Genomic DNA, 19,459 nt, shown 5'->3' on the forward strand with positions numbered 1-19,459 from the left:
TGTTCATTTCTTAAATACATACATATGTACGTATATGTACTTCAAGTTTACTTTACAGATATCTATGCATCCAATATTTTTAATACATTTTTTTATGGTAGGACAGGATATTCAAGAGTTGAGGTCGCTTGACTTTAACATTCCTTTCTTGTTTTTATACCCTGTACCCGTAGGGTAAAAAGGGTATATTAGGTTTGTGCAAAGTATGTAACATGCAGAAGGAAGCATTTCCGACCTCATAAAGTATATATATTCTGATCTAGACCGTCCGGACGTAAGGATCTCAGAAATTATAAAAGCTAACCAAAACCAAAGTTGGTATCCGGATTGTTCTATGGCCGAGAAAGGACGAGTTTATTTTATTTTTTTTTTTATTTTTCCCTTCTTCCCCCGCTACAGAATTTTGTCAATAGCGCCCTAAACCAAACTTTGCACACATAATTCATATATACCTATTTACTTTTGTTTTAAATTTCATTGTAAAGAAATTATTTTTCCAGCCGAGGTAATGCTCAGCTGTCCAGGATCCCTTACAAGAAAATTTGTAAGTTGCGGGACCTTGCGACCAAAAGAGCTCGACGCACGCTGTAGGGGACTATTGGCAGTGACACGTGGAATTTGCGTTCACTGGTTGATGCCCGATGGACGAAAGTTCGACGCATCTACCAAACTGCTGCCGTCTTGCAATTATGGTTAACGACTTGCTCTGCCGATTTCGCGGTTTATAACACCTTAGCGTTAATGCCTGTTAATGGCCCAGCAGATATAACCAACCGCCCCACTTCGTTGTACACCTACTCAAAATGCTGCCGGCCCTATGCTACACAAATTTAACACCAGGATTCTTGCAACTTACATGGATTTTATTTGGTCGCTTAATACTTTGCGGCTGGTACTCGCACATCTGTTCGCTGCTGTGGTCACTGGAGACGAGAGCTAGCTTACATTTTTGCTCGCCCTCGTTTTCTTCCGTCCCTTTTCGCTACGCACCTCGCCTGTTCTCTCTCTATTTACAACACTTATAAAATACCTCTTGTTGTGCAAATTCAAATTGTACCGATCCTTCATGATAATGCGCAATATACTAATTATAACTAAATCTTTAACTTCATGTGTTCCTGTTTAGTCTTAGCGTAACAATGTGCAATATTAGAGTAATAAGCAAAATATGGCGTCTTAGAATTAGCAATATTGCATGAAAACTTTAGGCTAATAAAACAATGTGCAATATTCAAGTGTGCAATAGAAACTTAGGATAGTAATACAATGTACAATATTCATATGTGCAATAGGAAAACTTACAAGTAAATCTAGTAATTTAATATACTTAAATTCTATCATAATAGTTTGGGGCGCAGAATTTAACTGCGTCACATCATATAAATCGGTTAATTCTAATAAAAGTTATTAGTGAAACAATTTCTCTTCAGTACATCCCCACCAAACTGCAGCAACGAGTTCGCTCTTCTTCCTCTTTTTGCTTCTGCTATGTCTGTATGAACGCAAGGATCTCAGAAAGTATAAGAGCTACAATAACCAAACTTGGTATCGAGATTCTCCTGAGCCCGGGAAAGGACGAGTTTGTTCATTTTTCCCGATGCACCCCCACTCCCCCCTACTCAAATTTTCTATAACTCCCGTAATTCTCAAAATTTGGTAGACACGTCCAGTTAGAGATTATATATCCGTATGTAGGGTTGGCAGATCTTTAACCAGCAGATAATCATTGGATTTCGGGGTGGGCAGTCCAGTAGTCTAAGAAGGTATATCGTTTTGAGTAGTAAGAGTTTGACTTCGGAAACGAGGAGACGTTGTGAACAAGTTATGAATAAACTTTAATTTAATTTGATTTAATTTGCACATGAATAAATATTGTACTCAATTGATTAAAACGACGACATGTGGTGTACTTATTATTAACGGAGTTTCTGGAGCAGATTTTTACCCACTCGTAGGGAACTCACTAAAGATCCCTACAATTTTCAACCGGGATAGAACCACAAGTGAATGTGCAAATTATAAATTAACATTAAGAAATTGTACAAATGAAGCATTTAATGTGTGTGTACGTGTATGTATAAATTGCCAACCACTAAGTTTTGCGCAACATTGTGAAATTACCACGAACGACGCAACGAAGATCAGACGAAAACAGATGCAGAGAATCAGCATTGCTAAACGCAGTAAAGAGGACGTAAAACGACGCCATTTGTTTTCGTCCAATGTGTAGAACGAAGAAGTAGCTAACGACAAAGAGCTAAAATACGACGAGGCTACAGTACGACGCAAAGACGAAGGTACTGTAGCAAACAGTAGAAGCAGAGCAGAGAGAAATCACAACGACGACGAAAATAGAGGGCAAAGAAGACTTAATCGACGCTATTCGTTTTCGTGCAAGGCGAACGAAAGAATAGCGAACGTTAAAGAAAGGAGAAAACGGCGGATCTACAGACCAAGAAAGGCGAAAACCGACATTATTCGTTTTCGTCCGCATTGCGAACATAGAGGAAAGCAACAGCCACGTGCGGCTTGTATTACCTGCGAACTACGTAAAGAAGACCAAGAAGAAAAAGCACCATCTGTTTGTGTGTATTCACATATGATGTCTGTATACGCAAGTATTGATCATATAGAAGAAATGCATGGTGTAGCAAATTAAGCAAGCGGACTCAACTTAAACTTTATTTAATGTAAATTTAATTCACACACTTTAAAATAAGCTAATATAAATTTAAAATATTATATTATATTTATAATATAAATTTTAAGCTTAACAGTGGCAGAGTTGAAGGAAAAATTGAAAGAGTTACAGTTGAAGAATTCAGGCGCTAAAGCAGTTTTATAGGAAAGACTATTGTCCTATTTTGGATTAGATAAAGACGAAAACGAGGAATCTATTTATGAAGAAACGATTAACATAACTGGGGACGAACAGACAGAAGACGCTCAAGTTTTAAATGGCGTTCACATTAAGAGACATCGAAGATTCCCTTTCAGCATTTACTGGCAATGGCTCTCCGGAAGTTGATGATTGGTTGCATGATTACGAACTTAATGCTTTAACAGTGAATTGGAATGATTTACAAAAGTTTGTTTATGGCAGGACATTAGTAAAAGGTGCAGCGAAATTATTTTTGAGTAGTGAATCTGGTATTAATGATTGGAATTCTCTGAAGGAAGCACTAAAACGTGAATTTAGTGAAAAGTTAACAGCAAAGCAGATCCATAAGTTATTAGAAAATAGGAAGAAGAGTCATAAGGAAAGCTTAATTGAATATTTCTATAGTATGTGTCGTTGGGCAAGTCAATCCCAGTTAGATGAAGAAAGCATTATTGAATATATTATTGAAGGCATTCAAGATACCAAGCAAAACAAGAGCTGCTTATACCAAGCAAACAATTTCAAGGAGTTTCGCGAGCAATTTAAAAATTTATGAAAAGATCAGTTCGAATCAAGGAAGTACACTAAGGACAAAATCAAAGTTTGAGAATAGTTCGATTCAAATCAAGGACAATAGGCGTTGTTTCAAATGTGGAGGTAGCAACCATATTGCAAAGGATTGCAAAGAAAATACCGTCAATGGTTTCAATTGCAATCAGCTAGGCCACAAGGCAAATCAATGCGAAACAAAAGGTCCAAGAATGGAAAGGGAGAAGAAAATGTCGAATGTCCAGCAATTTTCTCAGACCAGTTTGATTCTGGCAGCGATATTTGTACGATGAGCGAGAAAGTTTACAGAAAGATTTTCCCAGTTGCGTTGAAAAATGATGTAAAAGAATTGATCGGAATAGGAGGCAAGAAAATCTATACATTGGGTTCGTTTAATGTGGTCACTAAGTTGGATGAAAAAGCAATTAGCAGTAGTTTGGCAAAGGAAAGCCGTGACTTAGAGTTCACTCAACATAGTGATACTCAAGGGACCAGGCCTTCAGAATCAGCGAGTTCAATATATGATTTGGAAAATGCGTTCCGTCAAATACTGTCTACCAATGTTATCGAAGAGTTTTCACGAGGAATAAAGCTGTCGCATTTGAACCGTGATATGATGTCAAAAATAGGGAGATTGGTCGAAAATTATAGCCCGGTAAAACCAGAAAGAACCCCTGTCGAATTGAAAATAATATTGTCAGATGAAGTACCAGTCCGTCAAAGACCTAGACGTTTACCTTTCGTGGAAAATGAGAAAGTCGATACGCAGATCATGGATTAGGTAAAGGAGGGGATAATTCGACATAGTGTGTCCGAATACGCTTCCCCTGTGGTGCTTGTCGCCAAGAAAGATGGCTCAAAAAGACTTTGCTGCGATTATAGAAAACTTAATGAGAAGATAATTCGCGACAATTTTCCAATGGTGTTAATTGATGATGTTTTGATGATGTTGATGATGTTTTGTTTCAAGAAGGACGTATTTTCACTACATTGGACTTGTCTAATGGTTTCTTTCACGTCCCGGTACATGAGGATTCTCGTAAATATACTTCTTTCTTCACACAAAGTGGACAATATGAATTTAATTACGTACCATTCGGGATTTCTAATTCACCCCCGGTCTTTATGAGGTACATATTTGCTGTTCTAAGACCATTGATAGACGACGGTACATTATATTATTCCATTAAAAGATGAGCAAGAAGGACTCAGAAAGTTAGAGAAGGTATTGTGCCTCGCAGAGATTTCAGGATTGCGCATTAAATGGGGAAAATCTCAGGTGTTACAGCGCAAGGTGAATTTTTTGGGCTAAATAATAGAAAATTCAACAATAAGACCATCTAAAGAGAAGACTTCGACAGTTGAAAGCTTTCCAATTCCGAGAGACCGGAAAGTTCAACGTTATTTGGGCCTCACATCTTATTTCCGTAGATTTGTTAGGGATTTTGCTGTCGTTGCCAGACCACTGACAAATCTGATGAAGAAGGATGTTTGTTTCAAAATGGGCGAAGAAGAGTTAGCAGCATTCAATCAGTTAAAAGTTTATTTATCCTGTTCCCCTGTTTTAAAACTGTTTGATCAGAAGGGCTATACAGAAGTTCATTGCGATGCAAGTATGTATGGGTATGGTGCCATACTCTTACAAAAGGACTCGGAGGACCAAAGTCTCCACCCGGTAGAATATATGAGTCGTAAGACAACCCCAGCTGAAGAAAAAAGTATCCTTCATACGAGCTTGAAGTACTCGCTATAGTGCAGGCTCTTAAGAAGTGGAGAGTTTATTTGCTTGGTAGAAAGATAAAGATCGTTACTGACTGTAATGCTTTTGCGTTAACGATGAAGAAGCAAGATGTTCCAGTGAAGGTATCTCGTTGGGCCATATTTCTGCAGGACTTCGATTATGAAATTGAGCATCGTTCAGGGACAAAAATGAAACATGTCGATGCATTGAGTAGAGTGCATTGTTTATTGTTGGCAGATTCACTAAGACACCGAATAAAGCAAGCTCAGCGTTAGGATAAGTGGATAGCAACAATTTGTAAAGTGTTAGAGTCCGGTACTTACGACGACTTTGATTTGAAGTATGAAATCTTACACAAGGACCCAGTTAAGGAATTGATTGTAATACCAACCAGGATGGAAAACGAAATCATAATGACAGCTCATCGTCAAGGGCATTTTGGTGTTAAAAGAACTACCGATTTAGTGCAGCGAGAATACTTTATTCCAGAGTTGTTAGGGAAAGTAGATAGGATTGTTAAGTCTTGTGTAGAGTGCATTGTGAGTGACGCGAAATTTGGAAAGAAAGAAGGGTTTTGAATGTTTGAATGTAATCAACAATTCTGATGAGCCTTTGCAAACATATCATATCGACCATATCGGACCGATGGAGTTGACTAGGAAACAATATAACCACGTTTTAGTAGTTATCGACGCTTTTTCTAAATTTGTTTGGCTTTATCCAACAAAGAGTACAGGCGCCGATGAGGTGGTTGACAAGTTGCAGAAACAGGGCGAAGTATTTGGAAACCCAAAGCGCGTGATCACCGATAGAGGTACCGCATTTACTGCACACGTGTTTGAAGAATATTGTAAGGAACAGAGTATCCAACATTTGCTGATAGCGACAGGAGTGCCGCGTGGTAATGGACAGGTGGAGCGAATTAATAGGGTGGTCACTACTATGTTAACCAAACTTTGCGCAGAGGATCCGAAAGCCTGGTACAAGCATGTAGGTAGGGTACAATCGTTTATAAATTCCACTCCTCCGAGAAGTACTAAGATATCTCCATTTAAGATTCTGACAGGCATACAAATGAGAACCAAGTATGACAGTGATATAGAAAAGCTTGTAGAGGAAGAGTATAGTTTGGAGTTGCAGCAGGAGAAAGAAGATATTCGCAAGACAGCTGAAGAGAACATAGCACAAATACAAGATGAAAATCGCATGTTATTCAACAAGTCCCGAAAGACAGAAAAAGAGTACCAAGTCAATGATATGGTCGCTATCAAGCGTACCCAATTTGGCGCCGCATTGAAGCTGAAGGGAAAATTTTTGGGTCCTTATGTTGTGACGCGTAAACTAAGCCATGGCCGGTACATTGTTGAGGAAGTGGGCGATGGTGAAGGGCCATTAAAGACCAATACACTGGCAGAGTATATGAAAATGTGGTCTCCATCATTCGGGTCGAATAATGAATCAGGACAGCCGAATGTAGAGTTGGCAGCTCTTTAACCAGCAGATAATCATTGGACTATCGGGGTGGGCAGTCCAGGGTAGTCTAAGAAGGTATATCGTTTTGAGTAGTAAGAGTTTGACTTCGGAAACGAGGAGACGTTGTGAACAAGGTATGAATAAACTTTAATTTAATTTGATTTAATTTGCACATGAATAAATATTGTACTCAATTGATTAAAACGACGACGTGTGGTGTACTTATTATTAACGGAGTTTCTGGACAGATTTTTACCCACTCGTAGGGAACTCACTAAAGATCCCTACACGTATACCAAGTTTCATTATGATAGGGTGATTAGAAAGAAAGTTATAGCCATATAACCAGGCCCAATGCACACATACATACATATGCACAAGTACACCAACACGAATAGATGGGATTCTGATGTAAATTTAAATGTATATATGCATGTATGGAATATTTTATATTTAATTAAATTAATTAATTAAATTTTTTTAATCATTTTTATACCCTGTACTCAAAGGGTACTAGTTTTGTACGAATGTATGTGTGAAAATTTACTAACAAAATACCCAAAATAAGCACACAAGAACTAATCGTTTCATTTCAAACGTTCTACTTTGTAAACCTTACTCTTATACTCATACACACGAATAATAACTAATACAAATATCCATTGTACATATAAAACTAGTAATAAAGGAACACACGCAGCATACAGTCGCTCTTATTTGAGTTCCGGGCATAAAACAGTAATATATTTTTTACATGGTGCCGAAACCCGGGAACGCAGTGTCTGTCGTTATTCTAAAATTAATGAGGTTGATTAGACATATATAATCAAGAAGAATAACTAACGGGCGTGTTTCAGTTACTCGAGGCGTTGATTGGATATATAATCAAAAAGATGGATCCCGCTTATAGATCCACATGCAGAACACAACTAACCAAGTTGTGTAATAATATCGACAAGTACCTCAAGGTGGCCGAGGATGTCACTGAGGAGGGCTTGAGCGTGTACGTGCAACGACTAAAAAACGCACACGCAAACCTAAAATGTGCAGATGAGCAAGCTTTGTCAGCGCCATTTGGCGAAGATGAAAAGGAAAGAGATTATGACGTAATTATTGAATATGATGACCGTGCTGTAAGTACAGTCGCTAAGTTGGAATATAGACTGCACCGCATGGCGATATCGGCTCATCAGGCCATTTCCACTCAAAACCCTATAACGGGCCACAACGAGAGAGGCCTTGAAAATGAGCGACAAACGGAAGGCAACAACAGTTATAAGAGCTTCACGAAATTAAAGCCAATCGAGCTAAGGAAATTCAACGGATCGTTCGAAAATTGGATACCCTTTTGGGAGCAGTTTAAAATAGCAGTGCATGAAAATAGCTCGTTAGATGCAGTCGCAAAATTTAATTATTTAAATGATGCTCTAACAGGTGAAGCAGCCGCAGTTCTTTAAGGTTTTATTCCGTCCGAAACATGCTATAAAGATGCCGTCGAGCTGCTACTCGAAGAGTATGGAAGCACAGAAAAAATAATTGAGAGGTATGTGCAAAAATTGTTAAGTGTGAAGGCCGTCCAGTCAAACAATGACGTAAGGGGTCTGCGCCAACTATATAATGAAACGCAGGCAACAATAAGAACATTAAAGGCACTTGGAGTTTCCACGTCTCAATATGAGATTATGGTTAGTTCACTTCTTCTAAAATCAATTCCAGTTGACATGCGCATAGAATATCATAGAGTACGCAAACGAGAGGAACTCTCGCACAAAGCGCTCAGTTCTACAGTAATTGAGTCAAACGATCAACTAACTGTACTTTTGGAGTACATAAAAGTCGAAGTCGAAGCATTAGAGAAAGCGCAACTGTCCGAAGTTGGAAATAGGGATAAGAGAGAACGAGACGGCAAGGAAACCAAAATCACGCGAGCAGCTGGCAATGCGACGGCAGTAGGGCTATATGCTGTCGAACAAGCGAAACAAAAACAATGCATATTTTGCAAACGTACGAATCACGACACGAAGGAGTGTAAAGATAAGACAGTAGGCATTGAGTTGCGAAAAAAGATATTGCGTAGTAAGGGAAGCTGTTTCAGGTGCGCTAAACCAAATCATACGGCAAGATTTTGTAAAAATCAGCATTTAAAATGTTCAATTTGTAGCGGGCGGCACATTACAGCTATGTGCGATGGCAAGGCAAATCAGAAACAAGGCGGTGAACAAGAACAACACACAGAGACGGCGACACTCAGTACAATGGTGCATCGCGTAAACAATGAGATTTATTTACAAACAGCCAAGGCGGTTCTTATAAGTGGTGAAATAAAGGTGTTGTCCCGGATTATAATGGATAACGGGAGCCAATGCACCTACGTGACGGAACGTTTAGCAAAACATTTAAAGTTGCCGGTCGTAGGTACGGAAAGAACTAGAATCGTCGCATTCGGCCAAACTGATAAACAATCACGGGCCACACAATTCAAACGCACAATTATTAATGTAAAGAGTCAGTACTCGGATGAAACCGTGGAGATTTATGCAACTATAGTGCCGAACATATGCGAAGATGTATTGCCTGTGCCGCGTTTAAATAAACAATCGAACAAAAATATGGCTGAAAGCATTGTAGCCCAAGAAAAGCTAATTCCAGGCATTAATTTACTGATTGGTCAAGACAACTACTGGAAATTTAATAACAATAATCGTGAACTATTAGCAGGAAACTTAGTCGCAGTAGAAACTTTCTTCGGTTGGACAATACAAGGTCATTATGGGGAAGGTCAAGGCGAATCAAGGTGCGTTTTAAATATTCTGGAGCATCGCGAAGCATTCGACATTGAGCAATTTTGGAATTTGGAGAGTATTGGCATATCGTCGTACTCCGAACCGCAAGCTGCAGTACAGGCAGCCGAAATACGCCATATAGACGGGCGTTACTCAGTGCTCTTACCATGGAAGCTTCCAAAGGACAATTTGCATGACAACAAACAAAATGCAAAGAATCGGCTAAGCAGTTTGGGCAATAAATTGCTCAAAAATTCTGATAAATTAGAGGAATACGATGCTGGCATCAGAGAGCTATTGAGTAGTGGCGTGGCTGAAGCAGCGCCTGTTTTGGGTGAAACCCAGAAGGCATACTATATGCCCCATCATCCGGTCTATCGGCTCGACAAAGCGACAACTAAGGTGCGCATTGTTTTCGATGCCTCAGCCAGCGAACATGGAGCTTCTTCATTGAATGATCATCTTAGCCCAGGTATCAATTTATTAACAGATTTAACTGCTGTTTTAATAAGATTTCGTTGCCATAGAATTGCTATCGTTGCGGATATCGAAAAGGCGTTTCTGCAAATATCTATAGATGAATCCGATCGTGATTACCACCGGTTCTTTTGGTATGCATCAGTAGCATCTATTGGCACACTATATCCGAAAATTGCGGAGTATCGAATGACACGTGTTACATTTGGAGTAACATGCAGCCCATTTTTATTGACGTCAACAATTCAGCAGCACTTGCAAATGCAGGATCCGGCGCATGCAGCCATATGCCAGAAACTGCAAGACTCATTTTATGTTGACGACTTGGTAACCAGCGTGGCTACATTAAGGGATGCAGAGGATCTTTACTACCAATCAAAGATCATCATGCAAGGCGCAAGCTTTAACTTGCGAAAATGGAACTCTAACGATGCAGAACTGAAAAGGAAATTTAAAGAAACTGATGTAAATTTAGCAAGAGTTCAAAAGGTGCTTGGAGTCCAATGGGACACTATAACTGACGAATTGAGCGTAGACATAAAACCGATCATAACGTATGTTCAGAGTCTACGTCCAACAAAACGCAACGTATTACGAGCTATGGCCAGAATTTATGATCCATTGGGCATTCTCGGTCCATTTACAATAAACATAAAAATTTTACTCCAAAAGATATGGAAGGAGCATCTAGAATGGGATGCAACACTCAGCACGAGACTATCAGACGAGTTTATGGCCTGGCGAGAGGATATGGCATTGCTTGAAGACTTTTCCCTGCAGCGGTGTATGGTGTCGGGGAATATGGCTGACCTAGAACTGCACATTTTCGCTGACGCAAGCCCTGCTGCTTATGGAGCCGTCGCTTACTTAAGAGAAGTGGGGATGAATGGCGAAATACAAATAAAATTTGTTTGCTCAAAAAATAGAGTAAGCCCAATCAAAGAGAGTAGTGGAGCCACCTTACCGAAACTTGAACTTACGGCAGCAGTGGTGGCCTCTAGACTTGCTCAATATCTAAAGAAGGAGCTAAAGCTCGGCGTCTCTTCGACCTACATGTGGTCGGACTCAAGCATTGTGCTAAACTGGATTTCAGGATGCGGGCAGCCAATGTCTTCAATTAAATCAAAGGTGGCCGAAATAAACAAACTCACAAATATATACGAGTGGCGACATTGTCAAGGAAATTGCAACCCAGCTGATCTTCTGACACGCGGTATAACAGCTAAAAGGCTCCTAGGATCAGAACTTTGGAAGCGAGGCCCAAAATGGCTTGAATTGACAATCCACGAATGGCCAACCATAAATACAATTTTAAACTGTCGTAGGGGAGAAAGAAGACGATCTTGGCAGCAAAGCGGAACCACTATTTCCTGTTCAACGATATAGCACACTGCGAAAAATGCTTAGGGTAACCGGCTTTGTGTTACGTTTTATAGAACGTCTCCGAAAACGCACAACTAACGGAGTAGACACACACAACGAGATCAACGAGGCGCTATCATTTGCAGAGCTACAGGCAGCCGAGCTATATTGGATTCGTTTTATACAAGGAAAAGAATTCTTACCCGAAATTGAAGCACTGAAATCCGGAAAAGACTTGCCAAGAGACTCAAGGATCATCTGCTTAAATCCAGCCATGACTGATGGAGTATTGAGGCTTACAGGGCGTTTACCCAACCATAATTTTGAAACGCTATATAATCCAATAATTTTACCGAAAAATTCACATTTTTCAGAATTGCTTATTAGAGATGCTCATCAGAGAATAATGCATTGTGGTATAAACGCTACATTAACACAAATTCGCAAACGATTTTGGATAATAAAAGGGCGCCAGCTGATCAAGAACGTACTGGGCAGGTGTGTGGTGTGCAGACGGCTACATGGCAAGAGCGCATCCGAACCTTGGACAACTCTACCAACGAATCGATTGACTACAAGCAAGGCATTCGAAACAACAGGACTGGATTTTGCTGGTCCGCTTTATATAGCAACAGAAGAGGGACCAAGCAACCGTAAAGTCTACATTATGCTATTTACTTGCGCTGCTATACGCGGTGTACATTTGGAGCTGGTAGCGGATATGACTGTCGAAAGCTGCATAGGTGCGCTTCGTAAATTTGTAGCAAGGCGAGGACCGGTCAAAACTATAATATCCGACAATGCAAAGACGTTCAAAAGAGCCAGCCTGGAACTGCAGAAACTGGAGAAGTTGATGGAAAACAGCAAGATTCAACAATATGCGGCCAATGGAGGTATAAATTGGCAGTTTATCCCAGAACGAGCAGCCTGGTGGGGCGGATTCTGGGAAAGACTTGTGCGCACTGTAAAAGGCTGCCTAAGAGCTGCCATTGGAAAAGCTAGCCTTAGCAAAACAAACTTGGAGATACTGCTCACCGAAGTGGAATGCGTAGTTAACCAAAGACCTCTTACGTACATCACCACTGACTCTAACGATTTAGAGCCTCTCACACCAGCTCACTTTATGGGAGAGGCCAAACTACTAGGTGGTGAAGGCTTCACGACAGATGGAAGCAATTTGGCGCAAATGTGGCGCCACAGAACCAATTTGATGCAGCGCTACATAAAGCGTTGGCGCGAGGAATACCTCGCTCAATTACGAACTCTTTATTTTAACAGGTCAAAACCGAGTCGAAGCTTAACTGAAGGTGACGTCGTACTGGTGCACGATGATAATCAGGCGCGACTACTATGGAAACTTGGTGTAGTAGTCAAAACATACACTGGACGAGATGGAAGAACTAGAGCTTGCGACATCAGATCAAAGAATCAACAAATCCTGCGCCGGCCTGTTCAACTTCTCTACCCTTTGGAAATCCAATCGAGCTTGCCGGGGCCGAGGATGTGAAAATTTACTAACAAAATACCCAAAATAAGCACACAAGAACTAATCGTTTCATTTCAAACGTTCTACTTTGTAAACCTTACTCTTATACTCATACACACGAATAATAACTAATACAAATATCCATTGTACATATAAAACTAGTAATAAAGGAACACACGCAGCATACAGTCGCTCTTATTTGAGTTCCGGGCATAAAACAGTAATATATTTTTTACAGTATGTAACAGGCAGATAGAGGCGTGGCAGACCCCACAAAGTATATATATTTTTGATCAGGATGACAAGACGAGTCGATATAGCCATGTCCGTATGTCTGTATGAGCGCAAGGATCTCAGTAAGTACAAGAGCTAGGATAACCAAAATTAGTATCAAGGTGCCTATAAGCCCTAGGCAGATCGAGTTTGTTTATTTTTTCTGATACACCCCCCCACTCCCCCGCAATTCGTGTTTTTTCTTATAACTTCCGTAATTCTCGGAATTTTGAAATCAATTTTGGTAATACTAATGTGTCCGTGTGCCAAATTTCATCATGATAGGTCAATTCTGAAGAAAGTTATAGCCATAAGTAAAATCGCTGCTCATGCGCTGTCGGCAGCGCTGCCCGCAGCTGTTGTTGTTGTTGCTGCTTTGAACACTTTGTGCTGCATACATACATGCATATAAACACGCATAGGTACGTGATGTAAATGTATGCTGTTAAAACTGAACATAAACATGTATTCTAATTTAATTTAATTAATTAATTTTAATTAATTCATTCATTCATTTTTTTTAATAATTAAATTTAAAAAAAAGGTTTTTTTTTAAATTTTTTCCTTTTTGAGGAGAGTACAGGGTATTTTACTGTCGGGCTTGCTCGACTGTAGCGTTCTCTCTTGTTTATACTCTGTACATGAAATGTACAGAATTATATTAGGTTTGCGGGAGCTGAAAAATGTAACAGGCAGAAGGAGGCCTGGGAGACCCCACAAAGTATATATATTCTTGATCAGCTTGACGAGACGATTCGATCTATGTCTCTCTGTCCGTCCGTATGAACACCTGGATCTAGAGACCATAAGAGGTAGAGACACCAAACTTTGCACAAAGACGCGTTATGTGTGTATTCTATACGAGTTTGTTATATTTTTGTGATTATTGTGATGCTTGTGGTTTGGTTGACTGCGAACATGCTTACATAGATACGAATATACGAGCATAAACGTACATAATAATTTCTATAATTATTCTAAACATATGTACAGAGTAATTCAAAGTCCGGACACCCGACTTTGGCTTTTTTACTTCTTTCTTGTTGTCCTACTTACCCCTCTGACTAGGTTTGTGCAATTATTCGGAGTAGATTTAGCCGAATGGTGAGTAAAATGCCCCTATCGCGATGCATCAAGCCAGAAGTGTTTATTTTAGATATTATTGTAATTTGTATTGTGTTATGTTTTGTGAGTCGCAATGATAAGCATTACTGTGCAACTCCACCAAAATGAATTTATAACTTATTTATTTCGAAAATGGCTTAAAGGGTTATAAATGACTTGGGCTGTTTTCTATGGTTTTGGACTAAGAAATTTCTTAAAGCGTGTGCAAAAGTGTTCCAAACTAAAACGCAGGATTTTCATTGCACGGGTCTCACGCGAGTCTATAATGTGGCAAACCACATCGTGCTGATTACAGAATGGCAGTAGACCTAAAGTTCCACTACGTAGATCCAAATGCCGAAAGCGATCAATATTGCATGTGCAACCATCAAAGATATAGTATGGGTGCGCGTCTCTCATGCCTTCTGATTTTTGAAAGACTACATAATTTCCCCAAGGTGTCATTATGAGCACTCGATCAGTAACCTTGAAGGAGGAGTTCAAAAGTCGCCTTAGACTCTCCACTGTACCACTCTCAGAACCTGCAACAGCCAAGCTGTTGGGAATCTCCGTATAGCTAGGGTAGTTAATTGATGCATACCGCTGTTTTTCATTTTGGTAGATGGTTTTGGTAACTGCGAATCGTGAATCAGAATACTTGCTTTTTTTTTCCGGTAATTTTGAACGCACCGGTTTCATTATATTGTCCCTGATTTCAACAGCCTTCGTTTTATTAGATTTTCTAGGAACTGTTAGAAATTCTATTTTTGGGGTTCTGTTCAGCACAGTAGTAGGCGACTTCATCGTATAATTAGGCAACACTAGTTTCTTCTTGGATTGGTAACTTTCCAAACTGATGCAAGGCTGGGCGTCCTCAAATCTCGTCATCATCAAGTGTTTTGAATTATGTCCTTTACCTTCATCAACCGGGAACTGGCATTCACCCTCTTCAAATTGCAACCTAATATCGGAATCAAAGCAACAACTACAGACATCCTTCTCATTGTCACTTATGTGGGTCAATAGTTTCGAACAGTCATAATTGTGTTCGGGAAAGTAAATGGTCTCATTGATGGACTTTACTTCGTACGCAAGACCGTCTGGTGTTGGTGCTAATGCATATCCTCGAGGGCACTCAGCAAGATTCTTAATAAGTACTGCGTGCAGATAGAATATAGAATGACTGTTGGACTCTAAGAGTTGCTGATGAAACACGCTGAGCATAGTAATCTGATCACGAAACATTCGTACTGTTGCCCACCTTAAACCAGGCTTGCTATCCATAGCATTTCGAGAGCCAACAATTTGATGGCGATAGGGGTCCAGAAGATAGTAGAAATCATTCTTGCACCACAATGCGTACATTTGATTATTTATCTGGAAAAGTGCGTTATTATACTGCCGTAAAGTCTTAAATACCAGTTCCTCAAAATCATTATCTCTAAAGTGAGCCGTGCAGCGCCACTGACCTGAATACACTTTGGGAAGTAGAGACAGTTCAATGACGAATTGGCCCAGACGCAGCTGTGTAGGAAACATGTCCAAATTGATAGATGAACCATCATTTGCACACAACTTCCAGTAGTTGCGACACAGTTCTATCCCATAACAAATCAGGCGATCTAACATGTTAGTGTTCCAAGTGGCCGGATGATCGATTTTGGCAGCCAGTATAGCTGCAACGCAGACCATGAGACTACTCCGGTTTTGAAGAGGTTCTTCTTGGCTTAACGACAGATGAAGATTAGACTTTAAATATGCATAATTTTTGTTAACAATTTCGAATTCAACAGAGCGTGTGGTTATATCCCGTATAAAAACACGGCCATCTGGAGTAACCAGACGTACCACTACAAGTTCCCGAAGGGTAAAAGGATCGGTAGAACCCACACCGCTCATGTTGCTTATCAAATGGAAAACATCGTTAATAGACTTTAGACACACTAGCATAGCCACGCCATAATTATTGGTACTGCATAAGTCTTCACGCCGTCGGCCTTTTACATCTAATACAAAAAACACCCTTCGCCTTCGCCAAATCAGCAAATAACCCGTACAGGTCCACAAAAGGCAGTAGTGGCCATTCCGAAAGAAGGCATGTAGAACGCTCTTTAGATTGCGTATTATGTGCGCTGGCTGTTTCTCTGCTGCCTTGCATGGATCGCCCAAGTATCGTGGCTCGAGCTCCAAAGTGAATGTATGTCCTTCAATATTAAAAGTTCGCTTAATCTGCAGCTCCGCGCCCGAGTAGATTGGGGATTGGATTTTTGGACCGTCGCATTGTAAGTCTTTGCTGCTTGATTTAAATAGAGCTGCGCCATCCTGTATCAACTTGTCAATGTTTTCAGCTGTCCAATCAACCTCTGGAAGAACATAAATTAAGGCAAACGCCTTTAAATAGGTTGCAAAAATAATGGAGTCCTGATTAGGACTATTTGCACAAACGGTGCTGGAAAAGACAACGCCAACTGGTCCACCTATGGAGCCAGCCTCAACTTCTTTTTGATGATTAACTGAAATTAAATAATTAGTGCCTTTAAATATGTCGGCTACTTTAATAAGTACGCTTACTGCTACTGTGCAATTTATTATCAACCCTTAAGGGAATACCAATGCACTGCCGGCTGTAGAAACTGCCGCTGGTGTTATTTAGCCTAAAGTAGCTGGAATGGCTAATGATTTAAATTTAATGTGTGATGTAAATTGTTATTAGATTTTTAATATATTGACGACGCACCTTCGACTTTTTGTACAATTGTAGATAGAACGCTTACGATAGAATTTATGAGCGCTTACTGGGCAACTTAGGCAATACATTTTACGTCAACCCTGGTTACTAATAACTTTCGAAACTTGCTTCCAAAAAAATGTTTGTTGTATTTACTTGACTATATATCTAGTACACGAAAATTTATATTTTGTAACTAAACTTGAACACATGTCTATAACAATTACTCGCTAGGCAACTACGATTTTTATACTCTGTACATGAAATGTACAGAAGTATATTAGGTTTGCAGTAGCTGAAAATGTATCAGGCAGAATGAGGCGTGGCAGACCCCACAAAGTTTATATATTATTGATCAGGATCACAAGTCGAGTCGATATACAGATGTATAATTCTGTAGAAAGTTATAGCCATAAATAAAATCGCTCCCAAATGCCCTTTTTAGTGCGCAAAAATTCAAGCTCCAAAGGGGGGAAAACGTGCTGCAAAATTTGTTTGAAAAATCCACATTTTTATCGGTTACTTGATCTAAAACTTGGTTTCTAAAATCACTAAAAACTACAAATAAACTTAAATTTGTCTTGGAGATTGAATTTTTGGGGATTTATTGGGTTAAAAAAGGAAACCGGGTCAACAGCCCACAGTCCAAACCGTAGGATCTATAATGTTGAAATTTCGGGTCAAATATCCTATTGTGTGATTGCGTGCACTAAGGAAGGGATCACAAAATTTCTACAAAGCATGGTTGAAAAATCCACACCGCGTCGTTACGATGCCGAGATTAGTTAAGTAGTAATAAGTAATCGTAATTAGCTGTAAGCCATGAAGGCAAGTAAATTTTAAGTTCTTTTGGGTTTGTTAGTCTTTTTTTGGTTTTTGCCCAACGCGCACTGAAGCGCGGGTTATATATTTTTTGAGTTTTAAATAAAACACGTGAAGAAGATTTCGGCATACCGCCCTCTTTTATTCAGCGGACGCCTCGGCATTTTGGGGTGCCTACTATTTATTAAATTGAACGAACTCTGGCCGGCGAGCATACCCGCGGCAGAGTAAGAACCTTACAAGTGGCGCCCGAGCAGCGACTCCAAAGAAGTTTGAGGTTAGATCCGACCAAGTAGAGAAGAGAGCGTGTACCTACGATACTACGAACGAGCTGGATACGTGTGCTGCGGAAGGAAGAGCTCAGCGCGGTGCTGCGCGAGTTCGAAATCGAGGAGACCGGAAACGTGGAGGCGTTGCGGTCGCGGCTGTCCACGTTCGTGAAGTCGGCCAAAGAAGAGTACCGACCCCGCCTAGCGGCATATCACGAAAACATGTCGTCGCGTACCGCGGCGGCAGACCAGTTGAGCCCGGTGCCCGGCGGACGGCTGGGAGTCCCGAAACAAGAGGACGTACCGGAGGGGCTGCTCGCCGTGACAGAGGCAAACACGACACCAGCCGTGGTCCCGGTGCGAGCTGCACCCAGCGTGGACGACATCGCTAACTCCAGCGACAGTGCCGACCAGCGCGACCGCTACCGAGTCGCGGCCTCGCCTGAAGCTGCCGCAGCCAAGCCCACGGCAGCCTCAGCGACGCCAACAGTGGCTCCAGTGCCCTCAACGGTAGACCTGTCACAAGCAATTGCCGATTCGATGACAGTTGCGTTGGCGCAGTACACCCACCGGTTGGCCCAGACCATGGAGGATGGTTTCCAGAAACTGTCGAGCCAGATCTGCGCTTCCACCGCGTCTGCTGCTCCTGCTGGTGATGCACCTGACGATGATGACCCAACAGCACCAACTCCAGCGCCGCCGCTCGCGAGTGCGCAGGCGGTGGCAGAACAACATGCGCCAACATCAGCCGAACGGGACAGACGAGCCGCGTTGCAGACACAGGTAGCCCAGTGGGGCGTCCGATTTGACGGCAGAAGAACGTTCTCCGGGATCTGGAAGATAAGGCAGAGATGAGCAACGTGCGATTAGACGAGTTGGTGACCGCATTACCGGAAGTCCTGGTTGGCGAGGCAAAGGAGTGGGAGTGGTCAAGGCGCAATTTGGCACAACGGTGGGCCGAGTTCCGCCAAGACCTACTAAAGGAGTATCCAGCGGGTCCCCACATAGAAGAGCGCCGGCGGGAAGCATACAGCCGGGTCCAGGGCGCATCAGAGGGCCCTATCGAGTATGTCCGAGCGATGCAACGACTGATGCGCGGCGCGGAGATGACTGCAGAGGAGCAGCTGAGACTTGTCCACGCCAACGGGCTACCAGAAATACGCGCCAATCTCCGCCTGGCAGGCGAAGAAGTGAGCTCACTCCATGGGTACGTACAGGCGGCACAGGGCGTGTACCAAGCAGTCTTAGCACGGTCACAGGCGGCCGGCAATGATGAGACGAACGCCACACACCCTACGCCGATCCCACAGACGGTGGCGGTTGGCCCAGCGGACACGCATCGTCGCCCTCCCATCTGCAGACGTTGCGGGATGGGAGCGCACAGTATGGACGCGTGCCCAAACTCTCAACAGTTCTACTATTGGGACTGTGGTAAGATAGGGGTGCGTGCGAACGAATGCTGCCGACGCGCGACGGGAAACGCCAGAGGGGCTCGTCCCACATTAACAGTC

General features: G+C 41.5%; 2 protein-coding genes across 3 annotated transcripts in view; one reads left to right on the forward strand and one right to left on the reverse strand.

Annotated features, from left to right (window-relative positions):
• Nucleotides 1–12,567, forward strand: part of LOC115633562 — a 49,869-nt gene extending 37,302 nt beyond the window's left edge. Inside the window, exons 2-5 of the mRNA XM_030531018.1 lie at nt 8,361–8,739; nt 8,806–11,225; nt 11,734–12,495; nt 12,545–12,567. Coding sequence (XP_030386878.1) covers nt 8,361–8,739; nt 8,806–11,225; nt 11,734–12,495; nt 12,545–12,567 — 3,584 coding nt within the window. The remainder of the gene's footprint in view (nt 1–8,360; nt 8,740–8,805; nt 11,226–11,733; nt 12,496–12,544) is intronic.
• A 1,688-nt stretch (nt 12,568–14,255) lies between these two features.
• LOC115633565 lies at nt 14,256–17,064 on the reverse strand. 2 transcript variants are annotated; one of them, XM_030531022.1, is made up of 3 exons: nt 16,867–17,064; nt 16,701–16,801; nt 14,256–16,642 (listed from the first exon to the last, which is right to left on the reverse strand). In XM_030531022.1, the coding sequence occupies exons 1-3, from the start codon at nt 16,944–16,946 to the stop codon at nt 14,319–14,321; spliced, it is 2,505 nt and encodes an 834-aa protein (XP_030386882.1). In that variant the 5' UTR covers nt 16,947–17,064; the 3' UTR covers nt 14,256–14,318. The 2 variants fall into 2 exon arrangements, with proteins under 2 accessions (XP_030386882.1, XP_030386883.1); XM_030531023.1 differs by lacking the exons at nt 16,701–16,801; nt 16,867–17,064 and having other exon boundaries at nt 14,256–15,506; nt 15,599–15,813.
• Between the last annotated feature and the right edge of the window lie 2,395 nt (nt 17,065–19,459).

This window comes from Scaptodrosophila lebanonensis, unplaced genomic scaffold, assembly GCF_003285725.1.
Source record: "Scaptodrosophila lebanonensis strain 11010-0011.00,11010-0021.00 unplaced genomic scaffold, SlebRS2 tig00001445-arrow-arrow-pilon, whole genome shotgun sequence".
Lineage (NCBI taxonomy): Eukaryota > Metazoa > Arthropoda > Insecta > Diptera > Drosophilidae > Scaptodrosophila > Scaptodrosophila lebanonensis.

What these genes read in the sequence shown, in the direction of transcription:
- LOC115633565 (XM_030531022.1), bottom strand. Translation starts at nt 16,946, where the DNA reads ATGTATTGCCTAAGTTGCCCAGTAAGCGCTCATAAATTCTATCGTAAG. An exon ending in AATTGTACAAAAAGTCGAAG is followed by an intron (nt 16,802 to 16,866) that starts GTGCGTCGTCAA and finishes TTAAATCATTAG; the next exon opens with CCATTCCAGCTACTTTAGGC. An exon ending in TAATAAATTGCACAGTAGCA is followed by an intron (nt 16,643 to 16,700) that starts GTAAGCGTACTT and finishes ATTTAATTTCAG; the next exon opens with TTAATCATCAAAAAGAAGTT.